We start from the raw sequence: 22,655 nt of genomic DNA on the forward strand, positions 1-22,655 counted from the left end.
TTTAATATTAGGATCTCTATTGAAAAGGATAAATTTCATAATAGTTTGTTTAAAGTCCTATTGCCTAAAGATAAATTACTTCTATAGCACTTGTAGAAGTCTTGTAGATAAAACTGCAATCTTCACAATGAAAAACTTTTTAATTGAGTTTATTACAATTCTCAGTCCTTCAATCTATTCAATGACAATTTCTAGACATGTAAAGTCTACAAATTTCTATTTAAAATGTAACAAAGTAAATGTATTCATTATTTGCATTGATTAAATAAAGCAAAAAGATATAGATTTCGCTTTTAATTAATACTCTTAAATATTTAGATAAACTACCACTGTAACTAGTATCTTGTGGATATATCCAAATATTGCTATTTTATGAGTCCAAGTATAGCCTGTTAATAGTAAATTTCTCTCAGATATTTAAATGATTAATCGAGATAATCACTTTTAACTATTGTGCTATTTATAGAATCTCCATTTATATTCAATGAGTTGTTACAACCTGTAATTAGTGCATTTTTATTTTGCCTTGATGAATTAAGTTTCCTCTCTGCACTAGTAAAATTCTGGTATTTCTTATTATTAAATACTCTTGAAGGTGATTTGGGAGGTGGTGGTGGAGGTATATGAAAAGGAAATTGTAATGGAGTTACTGTTATTAATTGCTTATCATTCCAGTTAGGTAGATGTTTATTTGAAAAGTAACTAACTTTATTTGGATTATAAAAATGTCCTTTATACCATTGTTTACTGTTTAGTTTTGAAGAAGTATTTAAATTATTAAATTGGAACTTAAATTTATTATTCACTTGAACATTCCCATTAAGATTAGTAGAATTACTTCTATTTAAACCCATAGAATCATAGTTCACCTGACCACATAGCATCGCAAAATTACCCATTGGAGAAGCAATAATCTGAATAGCACGCTGTATCTCATCCCTTATATGCTTTTGATTAATCTCATCATATATTGGACGGCAAGCAGGTGTACCAGGTAGAGGGTTCCTGATATCACAACATGCACCTTGATTTTCCGAAAGGATAATATCTGGAGAACTAATATCTATCACTGTATTCCATAAGTTTGTTTCGAGAAATTGAATAAATCGGATAAATAATACATAGCTAGGTGCATGCCTATATAACATTGCATCTGGAAATAACACTGGATCTGAAAGGCAAGGTGGAAGTATCATACAATGTTGTGTCTTTTTATCACCAATTATTGTAGAGTTATGTAGATAATTATTAATTTGTGGATAACCATAGCTATAAAAGTTAGGATGAGAGTGCTCCAAGTGATGAGATGTAGTATTACTAGATAATGTCTTTTTAGTGGAATATTTCCCTGATTTAATATCATCAGAAGATGTGTTATTCATGCAAAAGTTGCAATATCTACCATCAAGTATCAAGCCCGAAAAGCTATCTGTACTTTCACAACATTGTGAAGAGTTCATGTTATCTGAAAAAGGGTAACCAGGAGAAAAGGAACAAGTACAAATAGTACTCCCAATTGAGGATCTACCCGATTCAACCACTATATCAACTTCATGTTCACACTTCTTACAATTATATGGGCGTTTAATACCTGAAGAGATATAGCCAACTGGAGTAAGTTCACCTTCAATAGTATTATTCTTCAAATTTTCATATATGGTTTTGTTAATTCCTGTATATGGTTCATTAGGTATACTTTCTATTGGTTCCATGTCTAATGTTATATCATTAATACCATTATTCCCTCTTGATCCCTTTACAACATCTAAATAAAGTAGACGACCCTCATTTATAGTTGACTGATTATTTCTAAGTATTTCTGTAGTTTGAGAATAATTACTGTCACATACAGTTTTTTCGTGAAGAAATTCATTATTTGGAATTACTAATGCCGGAAAATTCCTTGTTACTATATAATTATCCATTTTCTTCTCATCAATTAATTTATATCTTAATTTACTATTTATATCAGTGATCACTGAACTAACTATTGGACCAACTGAAGGAGATGATAATGGAGAACTTGTTGTAGTTTTATAAAATGCATCTGCATCAATTACAGGTAGTATTCCCATTCTTTGAAAAAAATAAATTACACATAATGTCCATGCATAACCACCAGGGAAACCATTAAGAGTATTCCTCAAACCTCTGAATCTAGTCCATACTTTTGTGAGTACAACAACATGGATAATTCTAGGATCTAGACTTGAATACCAGCTCAGCATTCCAAGTCTACTTTGAAGGAGAGAAATTGACGTAGGTATTGTGTGATTCAACCCTGTTTTAAAACTTTTTATATCATTTTCAGTAGTCAATTGATTATTCTCTTTATGAATATTCGATGATTTCTGTTGTTTCATCTGAGATTCAGATAAAGTTATTGAAAGGTCAATAACTACATTTGTTGATGTATGTAACATACGTATAATTGGTACATGAGCACTAGTAATATCTTGAAGACATATAAATGGATGTTCATTACTATTCTGAACAATTTTTCTCAAAGTCCTATGTGTTATATTTTCACAAGACTTAGAATCGAAATCTGCAGACGAATTGCAATTTGATATTGTAGATGATGCTGTATTCTTTTGTATTAAGGAAAAAAGCTCCTGTAAAAGTGCTCCAGGAGAAAGGTTATCTATATCTTTTATTGGACATAAGTTATATTTTAGTTCATTATCTTCCAATTTATCACTATTCTGATGCGATTCAGTCTTTTCACATTGTCCTTTAAGCCGTCCACTTGGCATTAGAGCTATATCCAAATCTGAATATTGATCCGCAAAACCAGTAGTAGTTGAGCCATAAGGATATACTGTCAAGGGAATATTCATCCTCTCCAACCAATCACACAAATCAGAGGTCGCTTTAGAAATCCTAGAATAGAAATAATGATTTGGAATAAGCATTTGAATTGCATTTGCTGTAGATAATTCAAATGAAGTAGGAAGTAATTTTGACAGCTCTACAAAACTATATTTATTTTGCATATCCCCAATTTGATTTATATCATTATCTGGAATATCTATATTCGGAAGGCTATTATACATACTATTCGTTATTTTTCCATCTATTGGAGGTGGAGGTATATATGAAGATAAATTACTGTAAAGTGGTGACCAACTACTTACTGTCGTTAAAATATCACTTCTAGGTATGTAGTACTGCTGTGAGTTGTTATCTAAAGATAACATACTAAAATTGCCTGGAAATTCACTCGATGAATTTAAGTCTAAATACTGATGATCGGGATAGTTAGTTGTGATATCATTTCCCTTCGTATTATTCTGGAAGCGTACAAAATTCAAAGATCTTTCTCTATTCATAGTATGATTACAATCACTAAAATTATTTTTCCCAAATATATAGTGATTAGGACTACTTTTATTAGTACGTCTCCTTGTAGTTTCATTAGATTTATTAATATTATCGACCTCATTATAAAGATCACTTGATTCTTTTTTAAAAGTAACTAATCTCCCTGTATTGACCTTATCTAATCTCTGCTCATTATTTCCTTTATATTCAATATTAGAGCATGAATCCTTTGAATTATTGCTACCCTTTTCTTTAGAGCTAACCATTTTCTGTAAGTCTATATTGTGTAGTATTAAATAAGGAAACTTTGACTAGCGAAAATACTTAGTAAGATATTAATATATATCCAAATACTAACTTATATCCAATTAAGATTATAGTAAAACAGCAAGATTTGTGGTTTAAAAGAAAGTAAAAAAAAATAAAAAAGTAGTCTTCCTAAGCTTCAAGGTAGTGATAATACCCCAGTTATAAATCATATAAATAAATCAAAACCACTGATATAAACTATTCTCCATTATATCAGACTTGATGCACAAAGGAAATGTGCTTTCTGGAGAATATTTAGTAAAAATTAAAGGGTTGCTTTCGTATCACTGCTACACCAAACAAGTTCCAACAAGAGCGCCATTTGTTGATCACATTTACCCGCTAATTATACTTTTTACGGGATGTAACTAGGAAAGTTCACAAGCTATTACCACACTAATTGACATGTTACCCTCTTCATATTAGCCTGAAATAATTAATAAGTATTATTCTCTTATGACAAACAAGTTGCTGGCTTTATATACACTATCTTGTTATTCTTGTAAATATTAAGGGAACACTACTGTAAACTTCAGTACTTACACAGCATTACAAACTATTTTGTTATTTGATTGCAATGGCCTTTAAACCAAACGATCTGAATGATATAAAAAATACGATTTCTATATTCAAATATGGCTCAACACTTCGTTGTCCTAAGGTAAGTTTATTTCTCAATATAATTATATCTTAACAATTATATACCCTTGTAATTATGTTATTAAATTACTGTAATTTGAAAGGCCTTAAAATATAGAATGCATGATTTTTTAGTAATTATAAATGGTGGAGATAATCCAGCCATAGAGTGGCATCATGAGTCATTTAGAAAATGGCCTGAACATTATACAATACTCAGTAAATTGAGTACAAATAAAATTGCTAGGCTTCAAAGATTAATATACAGTTGTCCAATTTTTTATAATTCTCTAATAAATAGCGAGAATAAGGTATGCTTATTTAATGAGAAGAGATTTAAAATATAAATAAGTTTGAATTTTTTTTTTAGCTAATTAAATATGGTGTAGTTAGTTATGATCAATTTGAGAAGAATCTTATACATTGGCCATCTTCTTTTTTACCTGGTAGATTTCATAAAGTAGTAAGTTAAAATATTTTGTACTATAGAATAATATTTAAAATATTTAATTTTGTAGATTTGCCCATTAAATAATATACCTCTACAATTACTAAATATAATAAATTTAAACAGAATGCAAGCACTCAAACTATCAATCCTTTCTTTATTAAAATATGATTACTCAATATCATCAGAGGGAATAAAGTCACTATTTTCGGATAATTCATTGAAATATTTAGATAAAAATTATTTTTTAGATGAAATACCTAATGATACATATGAGATACCTCTAAAGAATATTTTAGAGAAGATCATATCAATATCATATTATGGTGATATAAGATGCTTAACCAATCATGCTTACAAGAAGGCTGTTACTAAAGAGTTAGAGGGATCTCTTCCATATTTATTTTCTGTTTATTTTCCCCTAATTGTTGAGCTATCTAAAATTAGTAGTGGAAATTTAAATTTGAATTCTCCTAATTTAAGCAATATTGATAAGTTAAGAGATCTGGCTAGAAATATAGCTTCTGCATTAGAAAATGAGGTTATAAAAGATGGCTTAGGTGGAATGAATACAAAGATAAAGGAATCTAAAGAATGGTTTGAATTTCATAGAATTTATAATAATACTAATCCATCAATAATGGTATGTTCTTAAGGGTAGAAATATTTGTATTCTTATATTGCTTTTATATTACTCTTTTTAGTGCAATAACAATCCAGTGTGGATTAAGAAAACATTTGAATCATTGCCTGACAATATAATTTCTCTATGCTGTAAAAAAGCTGCCGCTCGGAGACTAAGAATGCTAAGTCCTTTAAAATTACTTTCAAAGAATTATATCCAAACTTCAAGACTTAATGCTACATTACCATGGGAAGGCGATGTGATAGCTGATTGTATTTATTATTGGAATCTACGTAGCTCAATTATTGGCTTATTACTTGGAATTCCTTCTAATATAGGGAAGCTTGTAAGTTATAACTAAAATTATAAGTAAATTAAGCAATTAATGAAATGACTTTATTTCTCTTAGATGTCATATTTTGTTTACAAAATGTCAAAATAACTTCTTTTATCCAAAACTCGAATTTCAAGTCACATTAATAAATTAAATTTTGTTTGTATATCTTTTGATTAAGGCTCAATATATCTTTAATATAAATCTTTAATTCCACCTTACTTTATCCTAGGTTAGAATGCAAATATTTGGATTATCATTTTCTCCATTTGAATTTATGTATGAACCACCTATATTATATGCAATATTTTTATAGCTATCAATAGATTCAGATCTAAAACTTTCAAGCAAGACATTATTTAAGTTATTTCTTCTCAATGATGAATTTATATCCTTAATAGATGGTTTTCTTAATTTTGTAGGTAGTTTTTTTGAATCCTCATATTGATTAGAAAATTTTAAAGAATTCCCCTCTACTTTATTATGTTCGATTATCTTAGAATAATTATTGAGATTTAAAGTAATTATTGCACTTGTTTGAGATTCTTTATTCTTATAAACCCCAATTAAAGAATCTGCTTTTGAAAATAGCCTATCTTTTAAAGATATGACTATCGATTGAAAAGGTGCAGATTTCAAAAAATTTGCAACAGACTGTACATTGTGTGGGTCTAATGCTGCATCTACCTCATCAAGCATAAAAAATGGTGATGGGAAGTAGCTTTGTAGAGCGAATAGTAAAGCTAAAGCAGCCATAGACTTTTCACCACCACTCAGATGTTGTATATCACGGAATCGCTTTGATGGAGGCATTACATGAAAAATTATCCCACAAGAAAAAGGTTCTTCTAGGTTCTCATCATCCAAATCAAGAAAAGCTTTACCTCCAATATTATCATTTTCTCTTGTTAAATGCTCATAAAACTTGTCAACTGAACTTTTTACAGCTTGAAAGCATTTGAAAAATATGTCTGAGCGTTTCCTACGAATACTTTTGTATTCCTTGTCAATCCTTATAGATTTCTTTTTAATCTCTTTTTGATCTTCAATAAGGGCAGTTATTTGAGCATCTAATTCGCTTAGTCTCTCTCTAGATTTTAGATTTGGAGTAATACGCCTCATTTTATTTGAGATATCTTCAATTTCAAGTTTGTATATATTAAGTTCATTTTGAATATTTTCCTTGGATTTTGCAAGAGATTGCTTGAGCTCAGTAAGTTCATCATAATCAACTAATATAATTGGGGGCTCTATATCTGATAACTTTGTCTTATTTCCTTCAGTACATGCGTTACATGACTCTTTTTCTTCATCAAAAGATGTAGCGTTAATTTCATACCAATATTTCTTAATATCTTCAAAAGTCCCAGATTTTAAAGGAATCCTTATATTTTCTAAGACTACAGCCTTTAATATAGATATAAGTTCCTCATTCAAAGTGTCTAATTGTTCTTGTTTTAAACTTTTCTCCTTATTTAGATGACGTATTTGCTGTTGTATATCTCGAATTTTATCTTTTATACTCTGTAATATTTCTTCACTTTGTTTATTTTGTATCTCCAACAATTTTAATGATCCATTTATTTCATCAATATTTCTAAGAAGATTATCAATATTTTTTTGAGCACCCTTAATTTTTTCACTTGCACCCTGTATAGATTCTTCGTATTTTTTAATCTTATCTTCGCTATCTAAAATAGTATCACACAATTTCTTATCTCTTTGCAAAAAATTATTATATTCTCCAGTTAATACTGTCAATTTCTTCCGTAATTTTGCAGACTTCCTCAATCTTTCTTCTCTGGTACTGCGTAAAGTTTCTTCAAGTGAACAAATATCCTTAATATTTAACTTTTTAGAAATATCTTCAAAGTACTTTTTATCTGACTGAACTATTAATTGTCTAAGTTTATTAGTATTTTCAGCTAGTTTATTACAAGATTCCTTTAGTTCATCTAAGTTGTTCACCTTTTCCTTAAGCTGTTCTTCCAAACTTTCAGTTAACTTCACTTTATCTACATAATTTTGCTGCCATATATTATACTTCGTCTGAATTGCTATCATATCAAGTCTCATTCTCTTCTCATTATCTTTAAGCTTGATCAATTTTTGTTGGCCAGACATTTCTACTGATTCTAAGTGATTCATTTCCACTTGTATACTATCTAGATCAGAATGAACTTTTTTATATTCCATTAAATCTACAGTGAATTTTCGACTTCTTGATTTTGTATCCAAACTTATATTTCCATTTTTCATAATATTTTCACCATTTACTGTCACAACCCTCAAAGAAACTCCAATCTTAGGTGCTTCTTTATAAAATATTGTTCTTGCATCAGTTATATCCTCAGTAAAAATAGTATCTTGCAATACGAAAGACAAAGCTGGTTCAATTCTTTCATCTGATATATGTACATTATCCAATGCGACTGAACGATGTTGACTCCCAGAGCACAAGCATCTTAAAGAGTTGTTAAAATTAGACTTTTTAATTGAATTCAAAGGCAAAAAATTTACTGGTGCTTTCCTATGTTGTTTCAGCCAAAAAATGCACTTTTCAGCAGTTTCCCAGCTATCTACAACAACATAATCGAAATACTTGCCAAGTGCTACATTCAACGCTGTAGCATACTTTTTATTGCTAGGATGACACATATCACCAAGCCTCCCAAATATAATACTATTAAAATTACCTGCTGAGGTTTTATCTGATATACTATAACCTATGACGTTTTTGAGGTTATCCACAAGTTTCCGTAAATTTGAATCTTTTTCTAGCTCAATCTTCTTTGAGTCAAAGTGTTTTAATAGCTCTTCACATCTATCCTTCCTATTGTTTAATTTAGTTATCCTATCTAATAAGTTACAGCTATCCAATTCTAGAAGCTCCTTGTTAGATTGATTTTCATTTAGAGCTTTTGTAATTGCTTGAAGGCGTGATTCTAACTCTGATATTTTTGTATCCAAAGTTTCGAGTGTTCCACTATTTACCTTAATCTGCTTTTCAATTTCATCTATTTCTTTCTCTGAAATATCAATGATCCCCACCAAATTCTTATATTCTGTTTCAAGATGTAATAGTTCTTCTTTCAGTGAAACAGAGGCCAAATCAGCCAATTTTTTACAGTTAGAATATTCTTCATAATCTTCCTTAGGTATGTAATTATATATAGAACCACTTGAAACCTCGTCAAATTCATTCATCTCAGAAGTTAATTTCCTTATACTTTCGGCGTAATCAGCTACTAATTTATCATTTTTCTTTTTAGTTGCTAAGATAAGTTTAGATTGTTTGTTTAGTGCAGTCAAGTCATTTTTAAAATATGAAATCGCATTTTCATTCTCTAAAATAATTGACTTATTGCTAACTACTTCTTTCTCAAACTTATCAAGTACTTTTTGGTTATTTTTATTATCCAAAATATAACTTGCCATTTTACTTTCTAATTCCTTTATATCTGATTTTGATTTATCTAAATCTATATTTAGATCCTCTATTAATTTATCTATATTCTGTTTTTCACTGAATATTTCGCCTCCAATATATTCATTACGAAATAACTTAAATAATGTAAACTCTATAGTTTTCTTCTTTTTTATACTCTCTAAGTTCTCATATTCCTCAACCTCCTCAACTTGTTTCTGTAGCTCACGTCTTTCAGCCTCTAGTAACCTTCGGCGTTGAAAGCCATTATGCAACAATATATGAGTAACACACTGTTCATTTGATAAATTTTCGTATTCTTTAATCAAGGTGTCACTACCTGATATTTGTTCAAATAATTTTGTTAACTCTTTTGGTGCACGTTGTGCAATATCCTCTACATCACCTTGGAATACCAGGAAATTGCGTGCCTTAACTAATATATTTAACTCTTCTAGTTTTTTTAAATATGACTCTTGAGAAGTGATCTTCTCATTTATTATAAATCTTGTAGCTCCTGAAGGCAATATCTTTCTACAAAATTGAATACTCTGATCTTCATCATCAAAATGTCCAAATATCAAAGACACTGATGAACTAGCGTAATTTAATTCATCATTAGTAGATAATGCGTTATCGTCATTTTGCCCTTCTTGGCGAAATATAAAATCTTTTATATTTGTACCACGAATTTGACTAGATGATACACCTAGAACGAATGATAATGCATCCATCAAATTTGATTTTCCTGATCCATTAGGCCCTACAATACACGTAAACCTTTTAGAAAATGGTCCAACTTTGTGCTTCCCTTTATAACTTTTAAAATTTTCTAGTTCCATCATTTTAATATAATAACTAGTTCTCTGACACTTTCTATTTATCACATCAGCCTTCTCTAGATCACAACTAGAATTGTAAGGATCTTCATTACTCATTTTGTATTATTATCAGATATTGGCTGTTTTATTAATCCCTTTATGTTGCAATATTTTTAACAAAGAGAAGTGCCGGAAGCCCACAGTTAAAACTTTGCATGCACTACCCCCTATGACCCCACATTTGTAATAATAGTTCCCTAATAAAATGCAAAGTTTTGACAATAAATATTGCAAAATAGTAAAAGCTTAAACAGCTATAAGATGGAATGACACCTACATATTACTGACTTAATTGATTATTTGTTTACAGGAATCTAAATAAGACTACTTTATGATAATGTCTAGCACGACTTAATTTCTAATATATTTATACTTAGAAATTTTATTATATAAATATATCTCTTAAAAATTATATATCCTAATATTTATATTAATTCAAAATACTCTTAGTGTGTATTTCAATATTTCCACATTGATACGTCTTTTAGTCAGCAGGACTTTGGGATACAAGACCACGAGAGTATAAAAGTTATCCTTTATTGAAAGTTACTTTTGAAATAGGAAAAATTGTACTAGATAAAATGACTGGTCCATATATTTGTGAATTTGAAAATGTTTTAAGGAAGTTATCAAGAGATCCATTGGTACATCGCCCTGATATTATCTTTGGAAAACTTGAAAATGGGCTTGACTATTGTATATTAGACCATAAATCTATTCTTAATTCTTTATTCTGTTCATTAGTTGTTCATGTTGGTAGTGTTCATGAAGAGTATAATGAAAAAGGATTAGCTAATTTTGTACAAAAGTGTATGTTAAGTGAACTTATGCAAAAAACAAAAAATACACAATATTGTAAAGATCTGAAAATGAATGCTTCAACTGATTTTCATTATACTGTATTTAATAACACTATAGAATACAAAAAAGATTGCAAAAATCACAAAAAAGAAGCCAAGGAACTTTTGGAAATGCTTGAGTGCTTTTATGAAACTTTGGAACTTTTTTACAATGAAAACTTTAGTAAAAAAAACCAAAAAAATATATTTGAAATAAAATTAGATATAAAAGATTCAATATATAATTCAGAAAATTATCTACCATACCTAATTGAGAAGCAGCTATTTAAACAGCTTCATTTCAATACACTCCTCAATGACCACTGGCCAATTGGTACTAATGAATGTGTCGAAAAATTCGAATTTCAAGACATATATCATTTTTTTAAGAAATGGTATAAACCTTCAAACATTTGTATTTTTATTATTGGTGATATCTATATTGATAAACAAAATATTGTAGCAAATCTTTCTAAAATAATGAGAAATTTTTCTTATGAAGACACATTTGACCAAAATGGGATTCAAGAATTCTACGATATATTTTCAGTAAAAAATAGGATTGGATATGAGTATATAGCTTCAAAAATTGGTATACCATCGAACTACTATTATGCTGGGAGTCCTCGTGAACTTTTGTACAGTAACAGTCTAATTAACTTGGTTTCAATTACAATTTGTACAAAGCTGGAATTATGTCCATTACTCGATGAGGGAGAGATATTTTGTAATGCAATAGACAGTATTATATCATACTTACTCGAAATACACTTCAGAAAATTTGAATTATCTAACAACTCGGATTCTCCTATTGCAATAGCATCCTGGGATCTATACAATTCATCTAGGGAACATTGCTGCTGGAATTCTTTGACAATGACCTCAGATTTATCAAATTGGCAAGATATATTAACGAGTTGTATAGCAAAAATTAAATATTTATATACACAGCTATTAAGTAAGGATGAATATGACTTTGTACTATTAAGGCTCAAGGAAGACTATAAAATTGCCATAATTGAAGAATCTAATGAAGATACCAAAATTTTATTGGATTCAATAATTGATAATTGGTTATGTGGGAGTATACCATTAAATAAAACTCAGGAATACCAATTATTCTGCAAAGTTGTCGAACATATTAGCCCGGAAATTATCATGTATAGATGCAAACAACTGTTTCATTATATAATTAATTATTTTCATGAAGATACTAGCTCTATTGAAAAGAATTGTATTGGTTCAATATTTATTTGTGCTCCTGAGATGAATGATTTAAAATCAGGTGATGAGAACTATACCTTAGAGGGAAATCACAAGAAGTCTATATTCAACTATAACTTGAATACAAAGCATATAAATCAGCCATCTACAAATAAAGTACAAAGTGACATGAAAATTGAATATGTAATAGACATAATAAGGCACGCAATTGAATCCAAGGATTTAATCCCTATACTCCCTATATCAAAACATGATAAGGCAGAATTTACTCAGAATAAAAGATCAAACATAATAAATAATTGTTATGAGACAAAAAAACGAATAAGCTTTAGATACTACTTACCTCAAACATTACTTAGAATTCACGACTTTTTTTGGTATAAGATTCGTGCTATATTTTATAGTCGTGTAAATGAAAATCCCTATATCTGTAATGGGAATTATTCAGTTGAACAGTTAGATAATATTGCTAATCAGATGAATTTTGAATTCGAGTTTGAAAATAAAGATATTAATAAAAAAATATAGTGACAATATAAATATTACAAAACAACAGTTTAATTATCTAAACCTTAATTATTAATATCCAGACTACCCCTAACTTAAATATAATTGCTATCAACTTACAAAGTGACAATTCAGTAACACTTAAATCTATGCTAGTATAAGATTTATTAAACTAAATTTTCTATATATATAACAATAATAGGATGGTTTTATCTTATGTAAGTTCAAATTTACAATATAATTTGAATGGCAGTTTATTAACCAAAATCGTTAACAGTTACAATTTAAATTAGCTATAATGACTGAATCTGGTATCTTACAAAAAAATTTAAATAGTTTATTTAATTAATTACTGGAGAAAAAGACGATTATATAAAAGTAGTACTCTTATATCAAACTCTTAAGTTTAAGATATCACGTATCTTGGATATTTGAGAAATACTTAAAATTCAATGTATATTAAATACTAGATTAGCAATTTTCAATTAATTTCCAAATTATAATCAAAAATTCTTTAAATTTTAACAAGATCACTGCATAGTTACAATAAATATTATATTACAACTTTAACGGATTTATCAAATAAATATCTTGTCTTAATGAATGAAAAAGTTTACTTTTTAATTATCTAAATTCGTTGTTCATTTGCAGTTTAAATTCCATGCATTACATTATTATATTAAAATATTTCCAAATTCATCGTAATATTAGACCTCAAAATAAAAGATATGGTGACATTTAAATATAAAATACTTCCCAAATTAGAAATATATCTTAATAAGAAAAAGATCTGCAAATTATACTCGCTTGTATTAGGTAACTTTGCTAGTTAATTTAAGCAATTAATCAGGTAAAAAAAATATGGAATCAGTTGTTTCAAAAAAGCTACTTATATAGATAATGTTCTATTGATTTCAATATATAGTAAGATCAAATTGGGATTATGAAATAAGAAAAAAAAATAATAAGTTTACAATTTGGGTGAAAATCTTCATAATACTTATAACAAACCTTGTAAATTAAAGAACAGTAGAGTTCAGTATAAAGTACATACAAAATTTCTATAAAGCACATCAAATTGAATATTTTGAAGCAAAGTTCACATTTTTAAAAATAAATATTTCTGTAACAGTAATATACTTGCTTGATATACTACTATTGGTTTAGTTTGTAGCTGAAAAAGTGTATTAAGGACTCCCAATAGATAAATTTTGAGTAGATTCAAATAGTTAACTTATATTAATCTTTTAAAATGTTATACAGATTAAATTTGCAAAAATAAAAAATTATTTGATTTAACATTCAAATCAAATTAAAGAAAAACCTTAGTTTAGCAGACCACTTTTTCTATACTCAGTCCCATGTATTTGTCTGAATTGACCGATACAATAATACCAGATGAAATACATTCAACAGATAGTTCAAGATTTATTGAATAAATTAGAATATTATTTTCAAGTGAAAAATCAGAATTATGAAGTTTTGATATATGCAAGATTTTATCATCCTTAATAGTAGCGATAGCAAACCAGAATTCTGAGGACCATCTTGTATGGGACTTTTGATCAAGTATAATTTGAATATAAAGACAATTTACTTCATTATTAGAGTTGCAAGTAGGATCTTTAGAACTTGCTTGAATTGATGAATCAATCTTAAAAATAGGTATACTTAGAATCCAATTGAAAATACTTTCTACAGAATCTATGTGATTCGGAAATAAAATTTTTTTAGTGCTTGGACACGATTTAGACTTGTATATAAATTCGTAAAACGTATCTACTTTATAATTTCTTTTGATATATTTTATATCATCAAGAGTTTCAATAAAGGGAATTTGCAGTAGTGTTGACTGAAAAGGATGAATATTTTGTTTAATGCAATGCTGAATACATAGAATAGACAAGAAAGCACTGTATGACTTAATTCTTCCAAATATATTCAAATATAAACAAGCCTGTATAATACGATCTAGTTGCTCCAGTATACTATGTATATCATTTACAAAATCTATAACTGGAACAGGTATCCCAAATAAATAACATTGAAGTAACAAAAACACTTTTTGGTAGGGACTTTGCATAGTCTCATATGGAAGGATTCCAAGAGGGCACTTTTTAGACAGTTTCGTGCATATTATATCTTCATTGTGCCTAACAGGATGTAAATTAAATTCAGTGCTTTGGCATAGAAATCTCAAAATATCTACCCAACCATATAGAAAATGACCAACTTTGAAAACATCTCCATTTGGATTTACAAACTTATTATACAGTTCGCTTTCAATGAATTCAGTAGTCTCACATTTTATATAGAAAAATGCAGAAACTTGTCCCAAAAAAGTTGGAATAAAATATTGCAAATTACATAAAGAATCTTGACTAGTAATACTACTACCATATAAGTCAGTCCAAGAATATTCAGAAGAATCTGTTTTATTAGTAGTATCACAAATTGATTCCCCTGTAGAAATTTGTATACATCGCTTTTCAATTAATGTCTCAATTACATTATCAATCATTTTTCCAAATATTTTAGAAATAAGTGGATATCTTAAATTTACATCGTTATTTACTATACTTATAGAATAATCCTCTTGAAAAATATTTGGATCATAATATGCAGGGTTTAAGATAATCCTTCTAAATAAAAAGGAGTTAAAAAGGAATTGAATTGCATCCAGCTTATTTCTTATAGATCTTGCTGAAATTTCTGCATTAATTACTTCACAAAGCATATTCAAATGCAGTGATGATTCCAGAGGTAAAGGATCATATAAAAATCTTTTATAATATTGTTTCTTAGGTTCATAGGTCATAATGTATCCAATAGCGTTTGAATCAAATTGGGGTCTCCCAGCACGACCTATCATTTGAATAATGTCAGTAACTGGATAATCTACATATCTCTGTTTATAACCATCGTAAAATTCTGTACCCTTAACAACAACTAGATAAGCAGGGAAATTTACCCCCCATGCTAAAGTAGAAGTAGAAACAACTATTTTTATTTTACCATTGAGAAATAAATACTCCACTAATGTTTTATCATCCTCCTTCATACCTGCATGATGGATCCCAATACCAAATTCTAATGTTTGCTTTAAAGTATTATCACTCACTGATAATGCTATCTCTCGAACTTCATCGCTACTGTCTAAAGATATAAATTTGTTTGCATTGTTCTCAAATAAGCAAAAATGTACTATTGCTAATGCAGTTAACCTTGTTTGACGTCTAGAAGATGTAAAAATTAGTACTGGTTTATTTGCAGAGTGTTCCTTAATGAAACGATACATAGGTAAGTTCATTGTAGACATACGAGGACAGTAGTGCTTTTCAGAAAACCCTGAAATATAAACAGTGCAAGGTACTGGACGTATCGCAGATGTAAAGTTGAAATATCCAACAGTTGAAACTCCCATCCATAATGCTAATTCTTTTGAATTTGCCAAAGATGTTGAGAGACCAATTATCCTTATAGAAGAGCATACACTGCATGTATCTACTTGTTTTGTTCTTTCAATAACTTTATTCATAAACTTCATTCTACAAATTAAAACTTCTATAACTGCACCCCTTGGTTCCTGACCTAAAAGGTGAATTTCATCAAATATAACAAGTCGCACAGTTCTCATGTAAGACTTTTTTTCACTCCACCAACGTCTTGTTAAGCTATCCCACTTTTCTGGTGTAGTAATATAAATATATGCTTCAAATAGCTCCTTTGCAGTAGGATTAGTATTTCCAGTAATAAGTAAAATATTTATATTTAAATACTTGTTAAATAGAATTTTCCATTCATTATATCTTTCCATTGCAAGTGCCTTTAAAGGAGCGATGTAAACAATTCTTGGCTTATCTTTCATACAATTACTGAATGGATTTAAATTATTAGTACATTTAAATAGTGTCCTAAATATAGCTATTTCTGCAATCATTGTTTTTCCGGAACCAGTAGGTGCACCAAGAAAAATATTTTCACTAGTGTGATATAAAATATAAAACAATTGAGTTTGAATAGGATTCAAAAATATAACTTTTTTAACTTGATTATAATATTCCTCTAGCAAGGGAATATTTAATATATTAATATTCAATGGATGCAGATCTAATAATTGTGTATAATCAGAAGAAGTAAAATGCTGCTTTGAAAGTGAATCTTTACAATTAGATAAAATATTTGAATAATATAATGAACTTCTATAATTAAACTCATCAACTATATTTTTGAAATTTACTGTACTTTCAAATGATAAATTTACCCATTTCTCAGATATAATCCTAATAATCAATTGGAATGGAGTAGGAATTGGAATTGGAATATATTCACTAATTACAAGCAATTCGTTGACTTTCTTTTTATGTATAATAAATGAACTAGAGTAAATTATTCCACCACTATCTGGATTTTCTATCCATAAAATGAATGATTCATGCATTCCATGCCAACGGTCTACCCATTGCCATGATGGTTTCAACTTTAAATCAAACTTAGCAACTTTTACTGAAATTGGAACTAAATTAATATTCTCAATAATAATATTAGGTACAATTTTTATATAATGTAAAACACGTGATGCTTCAGAATATACAATATCTTTCAATTCACTAACTGAATATTCCTTAATAATATCCCAATGAGCATGATTTTCTAATCTTATAATGGAATCTAACTTCAAGGGTCCAACATTCTTGTGCTTTCCAATTATATACTCTGCTTCAATATTTGATCTATTATTATTCAGAGAATAGTGATATACAAAATGTCTCAGCATACAATCATTGTAATTCATACGCATTCGAATCATTTTGGTCCATTCTAGTATTCTAAAAGCTTGTTCAGCTACATTTGATGGAGTTAGTTGAACTATTTCAAACATAAACATTAATAGTCTAATTGAATTTTGTATAGTATAACATGAATCAAGAATCAATGTTGGGGTTTTTATTTCAATTCTTGCTGTGCATGCTAGTAATAATAACATTATTTTTACATTTGTATCTAAAACATCAAGTACTCTTCCTTTTAAAAGTGAAGATATAAAAGGATTTAATTTTATTTTTTCGAGTTCATGAACTTCCTCATTTCTAGATATCATACTAGAAAATTCCGTAGCAGAACCCAAAGTTAATAATATGTCAATATCATCCTTCATATATCTTATAATTGACAAATTAAGACCACCAAAATTTATTACTTCATTGAGATCTTCACTACTTTTATAATTGTTATCTATGAGCATTTCTCTAAATATATTTGCTGTAACAAAGTCAATGTAATATTTGGAAGCTAATCTCCCACTTTGTGTTGCATATAATTCACTACTGGTAATATTATATCGAATAAGCTTAGAACTTCGTAAACTTAACAATGAATTCATTATAATTTTTTTCAGAGATTCAATAAAATCATAATCACTTAGTATATCCTCATGTGTTAGCCCATAATATAAAGGTGATTTTCTAATACGTACAAAAAAAAATGTATACTTTATCCAGCGTATTATATCATCAAAATTCAAAATTAGACCTCTACAAATTTCTGTATTAATTAAATTGCAAAGTTCAGAACCTCTTCCTAATAATGACTCTATGGGAGCTTGGTATGTTAGTTGCCTAACATAATGATGTAATTTGTTTATCTTGGTTAATAGTATAGCTGATCCCAAAACATCAAATTGTGGACGTCCAGCACGACCAAAAATCTGTAAAATATCTAAAATACCAATGTCTTTATAACGACCATTTTTACTATCATATACATCTGTGCCTTTAATTATAACTTGATGAGCTGGAAGATTCACACCCCAAGCTAGTGTTGCAGTTGTGACTAGTACTCTTACTATACCACTAGCAAATAATTTCTCACTTAATCGACGTTGTGAGGGTAATAAACCAGCATGATGAATTCCAATTCTATATTTAAATAAATCTTGGATCCATGGACTTCCACATTTTGCAACCATTTTTTTATATGTAACAAAATCATTCATCTCCTTATCATTCAAATCAGTATTATTCTTAGTTAAGTCCTTATATAAAAATGGTATATCATCTTGTATTTCAGTGTTTTTATTTTCTATTTTTGAAACTTCTATATTTTTAAATATATATTCTGATTCATTTAGTCTACTCTTAATATATTCTGCTGTAACAATTGTTTCATTTCGTGAATGAACAAATACAAGAATTTGATTTCCACTTAATAATGTTTCTTTTAATTTAGAAAATAGAATTTCATTGATTATATCATCAAAACTTTTATTTTGAGGTAAATCTGTATTCTCCCCTAAATTATTATTTATATTTTTGGTAGATGTATAGCTGTAATTTTTTGCAGGATCATATATCCCAATTATTGTATTTTCTAATGGTACTGGTCGAAATTTTAAATCAAAATAATATGCATGTTCTTTTGATACATGAAGGAATTCTGCAAAATCCATCCAATTCGGTAATGTTGCTGATAATCCAACTAGTCTAACTTTGCTTTGAGTTATTTCTATATTTGTTATTGTACGTGCAACAATTGCTTCTACAGATGGACCTCTTTCATCACCTAACATATGTATTTCATCTAAAATGATACATTGTATAGTATTAAGGAAGGTTGTATTATCTGAAGGTCCAGATAAAGTAGATCTTGTCAAAATATCCCACTTTTCAGGTACTGTCACAATTATATGAAATCCATTTATATCCTTCTTAGATATAACAACATCAGCTGTAAGTTCCGTTATCTTTAATCCAATATGTTTTAATGATTTAGTAAACTTTCTAGTTATTTCTCCTACCAAAGATTTCATTGGTGCAATATATATCACTTTAAAATCCTTAGCTTCCAGATTAATTAAATTTGAAGAATTGCATTGTAATCCTAATGATTGGAAATAGGTTTCAATACTTCTTAATATTACAAGAAGAGCAATATTTGTTTTTCCTGCTCCTGTAGGTGCTGCAACCAAAATATTTTCAGACGTTTCATATGCACTTTTGAAAACACAAGATTGAATAGTATTAAAATATGAAATACCTTCAAATACATTCCAAAAATACCTAGGTAATACCTTTATTGACACGATATTTTCATTAGAAGTATTAACAGATATATTATTATTTGGAGGTGCAATATAAACTTCTTCATATAGCTCAGTTTTGTTATGCACTTGTCCTTGTAATAAATTAATTTTATTATTCATAGAAAAATTTAGATCCTCATTCAAATTAATTAAAGGTAAAGTATTTTCTACCTTTTTGCTCATATTTTCATTTAAACTTGAAGATTTTGTTTCAGAATTATCAGTATTTGAAATTGGTATCTTAGTTCTAAGTGTTTTGTGAGAATTATACATATCTAAATTATCCATATCAACAAATGAAAGAGAAGAAAGTAGTTTATGAGTATTAATCCCTTTATTATCCATATCTATATTCATATTATAGTAATATTTCAGTGCCTCTAGTTCAGAACTTAGTTTCTTAACATTTTCTATCATATAAAATATTAATTCAATTCTAGTATCACCCAATAAATCAATAAGATCAGTAGTTATCTTATTTCTATCAATATCTTTAGTATTATTTACATTACCAAATGTGATTAAAATATCGTCTACAATCCGACACATTACTTCGAAATTATTCCTTAAGCATTCAGGGTTGCACTTTATTGATTCAATATTATCTACTCCTAATTTACTTATATCTAACCATATTTTATATAATATTGGATAAAGGTAAATGTCTTCATTTTCATTTATCATAGAATATTTTGCTTACTATATAAATTAACTAATTTTGTATTTCAACCGCGATATATGCAAAAAACTAAAAACTTAATATGCATAATTTCCTTACAAATAGTAACTAGGACTAATAACATTAATTATATTGATTAACTAATTAATCTTAATACTTTAGCCTACTAAAAATACTTTGTAATATAAATAATAGGTATATTAATATTTAAAGTTATTATGTAGATATCTGTAACAGATGAAATAAGAAAGAAAAAAAAAAAAAAAATCAATATTTACAATTAAATATTGCAAAAATATCCTCAATATATTATTTTTAGTTCTATTACATCTTAATTTCTTAATAAAAATTATATATATATATATATATATATTAATATCGTGTAATAATCAATAATTAAATAAATCTTTTAATAAAATATTTAAACTGAATGTCATAAACACAATTATTTAAGAGATTTATATAATTTATTATATTCTAATAAGCATAATAGTTTTTAAATCAATTTATTAATATTCTATATATGCTATTATATTAAATAAAAATCGAAAACCAAGTAATAATATATAAAATATAAAAAAAATTTTCTTTAAATATCTTATAAATATATCTTTTTTTTTTTTTTTTTATTAATAAATCACTTGTATTAGTATATATTATTAAAATATATGATTTTAATAAATAAAATTATTATAAAAAAAAGGAATTGTATTTCAAAAGTCAAAACATATTGGATATTACCTTTACAAAATTAAGATTGTAAATATTATTAACTCATATTTTATCTAAAGATATCTTCTTTCTATTTAAATTATTTAGATATAATCATTAAAATAAAGATTTTAGGTTAGGTTAATGTTTAGGTTATTAATTAAACACGTGGCATCATTCATATAAATAAATGTTAATACCACCAAAATATATAAAGTTAATGGAATACACTTTAAATTATTTACTTAACCAATAATATTATGATGCATTATTACTATCAATATATAAATTTATTTGTATATAAAATTAATACAAATAAAACTTTAACCCTACAAAAAGTGTCATTTTTAATAATTTCTCAATATTACGCGCTTTTAATAGTATATTTTAAAACTATATCTTAAAGGAAATAAGAAATTTTAACTAATATTATTATAAATGACTATTATTGGAATAGTAGGTACTGCTTGTTCTGGTAAAGAAACTCTCGTAAACTTATTAGTAAATAAATATGGATACAAGCATATAAATTTAACTAAATATAGTTTATATAATACTTTAAAATTAGATAGTAACACTGAACCTGAAAATAATACTAAGAAAGTTGACAATTATATAATAGATGTTACATCTAATAATTATTGTATAAATACTGATATTGATAATCAAAAAGAACAAAACAAAGATTTAAATAAAATTGGGAATAATTCATTTACTATAAAACTTTTTCAGTTATTACTATCTAATTGGAAATGTAATTATGTTATATCTCCTATTACAGAAGAATCAGAATTAGAGATTTTACAAAAGACATCATTTTTCTTGTTGTCAATAGATGATTCAACTTCTAATCGCTTTATAAAATATTGTAATAAATATCACAATATCAAACATAAACACACAGATAATTTACTAAATGAAGATATTTATAAATATTATTTAAATAATGAATATCTTAAAAATATTCTATTTGAATTTTTTGTTTATGAAAACAAAAAAAGTGATTATTCTATAAGAAAATTAATGAATAATGCTGATTATCACTTATATGGATATAAAAATATACAAGATTTAGAAAATAAATTAATTAATATTAATATTCCTAATATTATACATAGACCAAATTGGGATGAATATTTTATGAAATTAGCTTGGTTAACTTCAAGAAGGTCTAATTGTATAAGACGTAAAGTTGGTTCTGTACTAGTTAAAAATAATAGGATAATAAGTACAGGATATAATGGCACTCCTACTGCAACAACTAATTGTTTTGAAGGAGGATGTATACGGTGTACTAATATAAATGTAATAAATGGAACAAATTTAGAATATTGTAATTGTATACATGCAGAATCTAATGTTTTATTCTATGCTGGAAAAGATAAATGTGAAGATTCAACTTTATATGTAACATGCTTACCATGTTTAACATGTGCAAAACATATAATACAATGTGGTATCATTAAAGTTATTTATTCAACTAAATATTCAATGGATGAGAATGGACCAACATCTATAGATATTTTACATAATTCAAATGTTGAAGTAATACAATTTCATAATTCTAGTAAATTTATTTAATTTATTTATGATTAATTATTCATACCTAATATTATATATATTTCCA

General features: G+C 27.4%; 6 protein-coding genes across 6 annotated transcripts; 3 read left to right on the forward strand and 3 right to left on the reverse strand.

The window, feature by feature from the left end:
• Positions 1-425: 425 nt before the first annotated feature.
• cand_003700 (uncharacterized protein) lies at positions 426-3,590 on the reverse strand (the record flags this gene model as incomplete). Its single annotated transcript, XM_067210614.1, has 1 exon — positions 426-3,590. The coding sequence occupies one exon, from the start codon at positions 3,588-3,590 to the stop codon at positions 426-428; it is 3,165 nt and encodes a 1,054-aa protein (XP_067067431.1).
• Positions 3,591-4,210: 620 nt separating this feature from the next.
• cand_003710 (uncharacterized protein) lies at positions 4,211-5,787 on the forward strand (the record flags this gene model as incomplete). Its single annotated transcript, XM_067210615.1, has 6 exons — positions 4,211-4,294; positions 4,377-4,583; positions 4,643-4,735; positions 4,791-5,363; positions 5,425-5,691; positions 5,755-5,787. 6 exons carry the CDS (start codon positions 4,211-4,213, stop codon positions 5,785-5,787), a joined length of 1,257 nt encoding a protein of 418 aa, XP_067067432.1.
• A 120-nt stretch (positions 5,788-5,907) lies between these two features.
• On the reverse strand, positions 5,908-10,044 carry cand_003720 (structural maintenance of chromosomes protein; the record flags this gene model as incomplete). Its single annotated transcript, XM_067210616.1, has 1 exon — positions 5,908-10,044. One exon carries the CDS (start codon positions 10,042-10,044, stop codon positions 5,908-5,910), a length of 4,137 nt encoding a protein of 1,378 aa, XP_067067433.1.
• Positions 10,045-10,568: 524 nt separating this feature from the next.
• cand_003730 (insulinase) lies at positions 10,569-12,578 on the forward strand (the record flags this gene model as incomplete). Its single annotated transcript, XM_067210617.1, has 1 exon — positions 10,569-12,578. One exon carries the CDS (start codon positions 10,569-10,571, stop codon positions 12,576-12,578), a length of 2,010 nt encoding a protein of 669 aa, XP_067067434.1.
• Positions 12,579-13,887: 1,309 nt separating this feature from the next.
• cand_003740 (DEAD DEAH box helicase family protein) lies at positions 13,888-20,322 on the reverse strand (the record flags this gene model as incomplete). Its single annotated transcript, XM_067210618.1, has 1 exon — positions 13,888-20,322. One exon carries the CDS (start codon positions 20,320-20,322, stop codon positions 13,888-13,890), a length of 6,435 nt encoding a protein of 2,144 aa, XP_067067435.1.
• A 1,144-nt stretch (positions 20,323-21,466) lies between these two features.
• Positions 21,467-22,609, forward strand: cand_003750 (cytidine deoxycytidylate deaminase family protein; the record flags this gene model as incomplete). Its single annotated transcript, XM_067210619.1, has 1 exon — positions 21,467-22,609. The coding sequence occupies one exon, from the start codon at positions 21,467-21,469 to the stop codon at positions 22,607-22,609; it is 1,143 nt and encodes a 380-aa protein (XP_067067436.1).
• Positions 22,610-22,655: the final 46 nt, after the last annotated feature.

Source organism: Cryptosporidium andersoni (genome assembly GCF_001865355.1).
Source record: "Cryptosporidium andersoni isolate 30847 chromosome Unknown contig_5, whole genome shotgun sequence".
Classification (NCBI taxonomy): Eukaryota; Apicomplexa; class Conoidasida; order Eucoccidiorida; family Cryptosporidiidae; genus Cryptosporidium; species Cryptosporidium andersoni.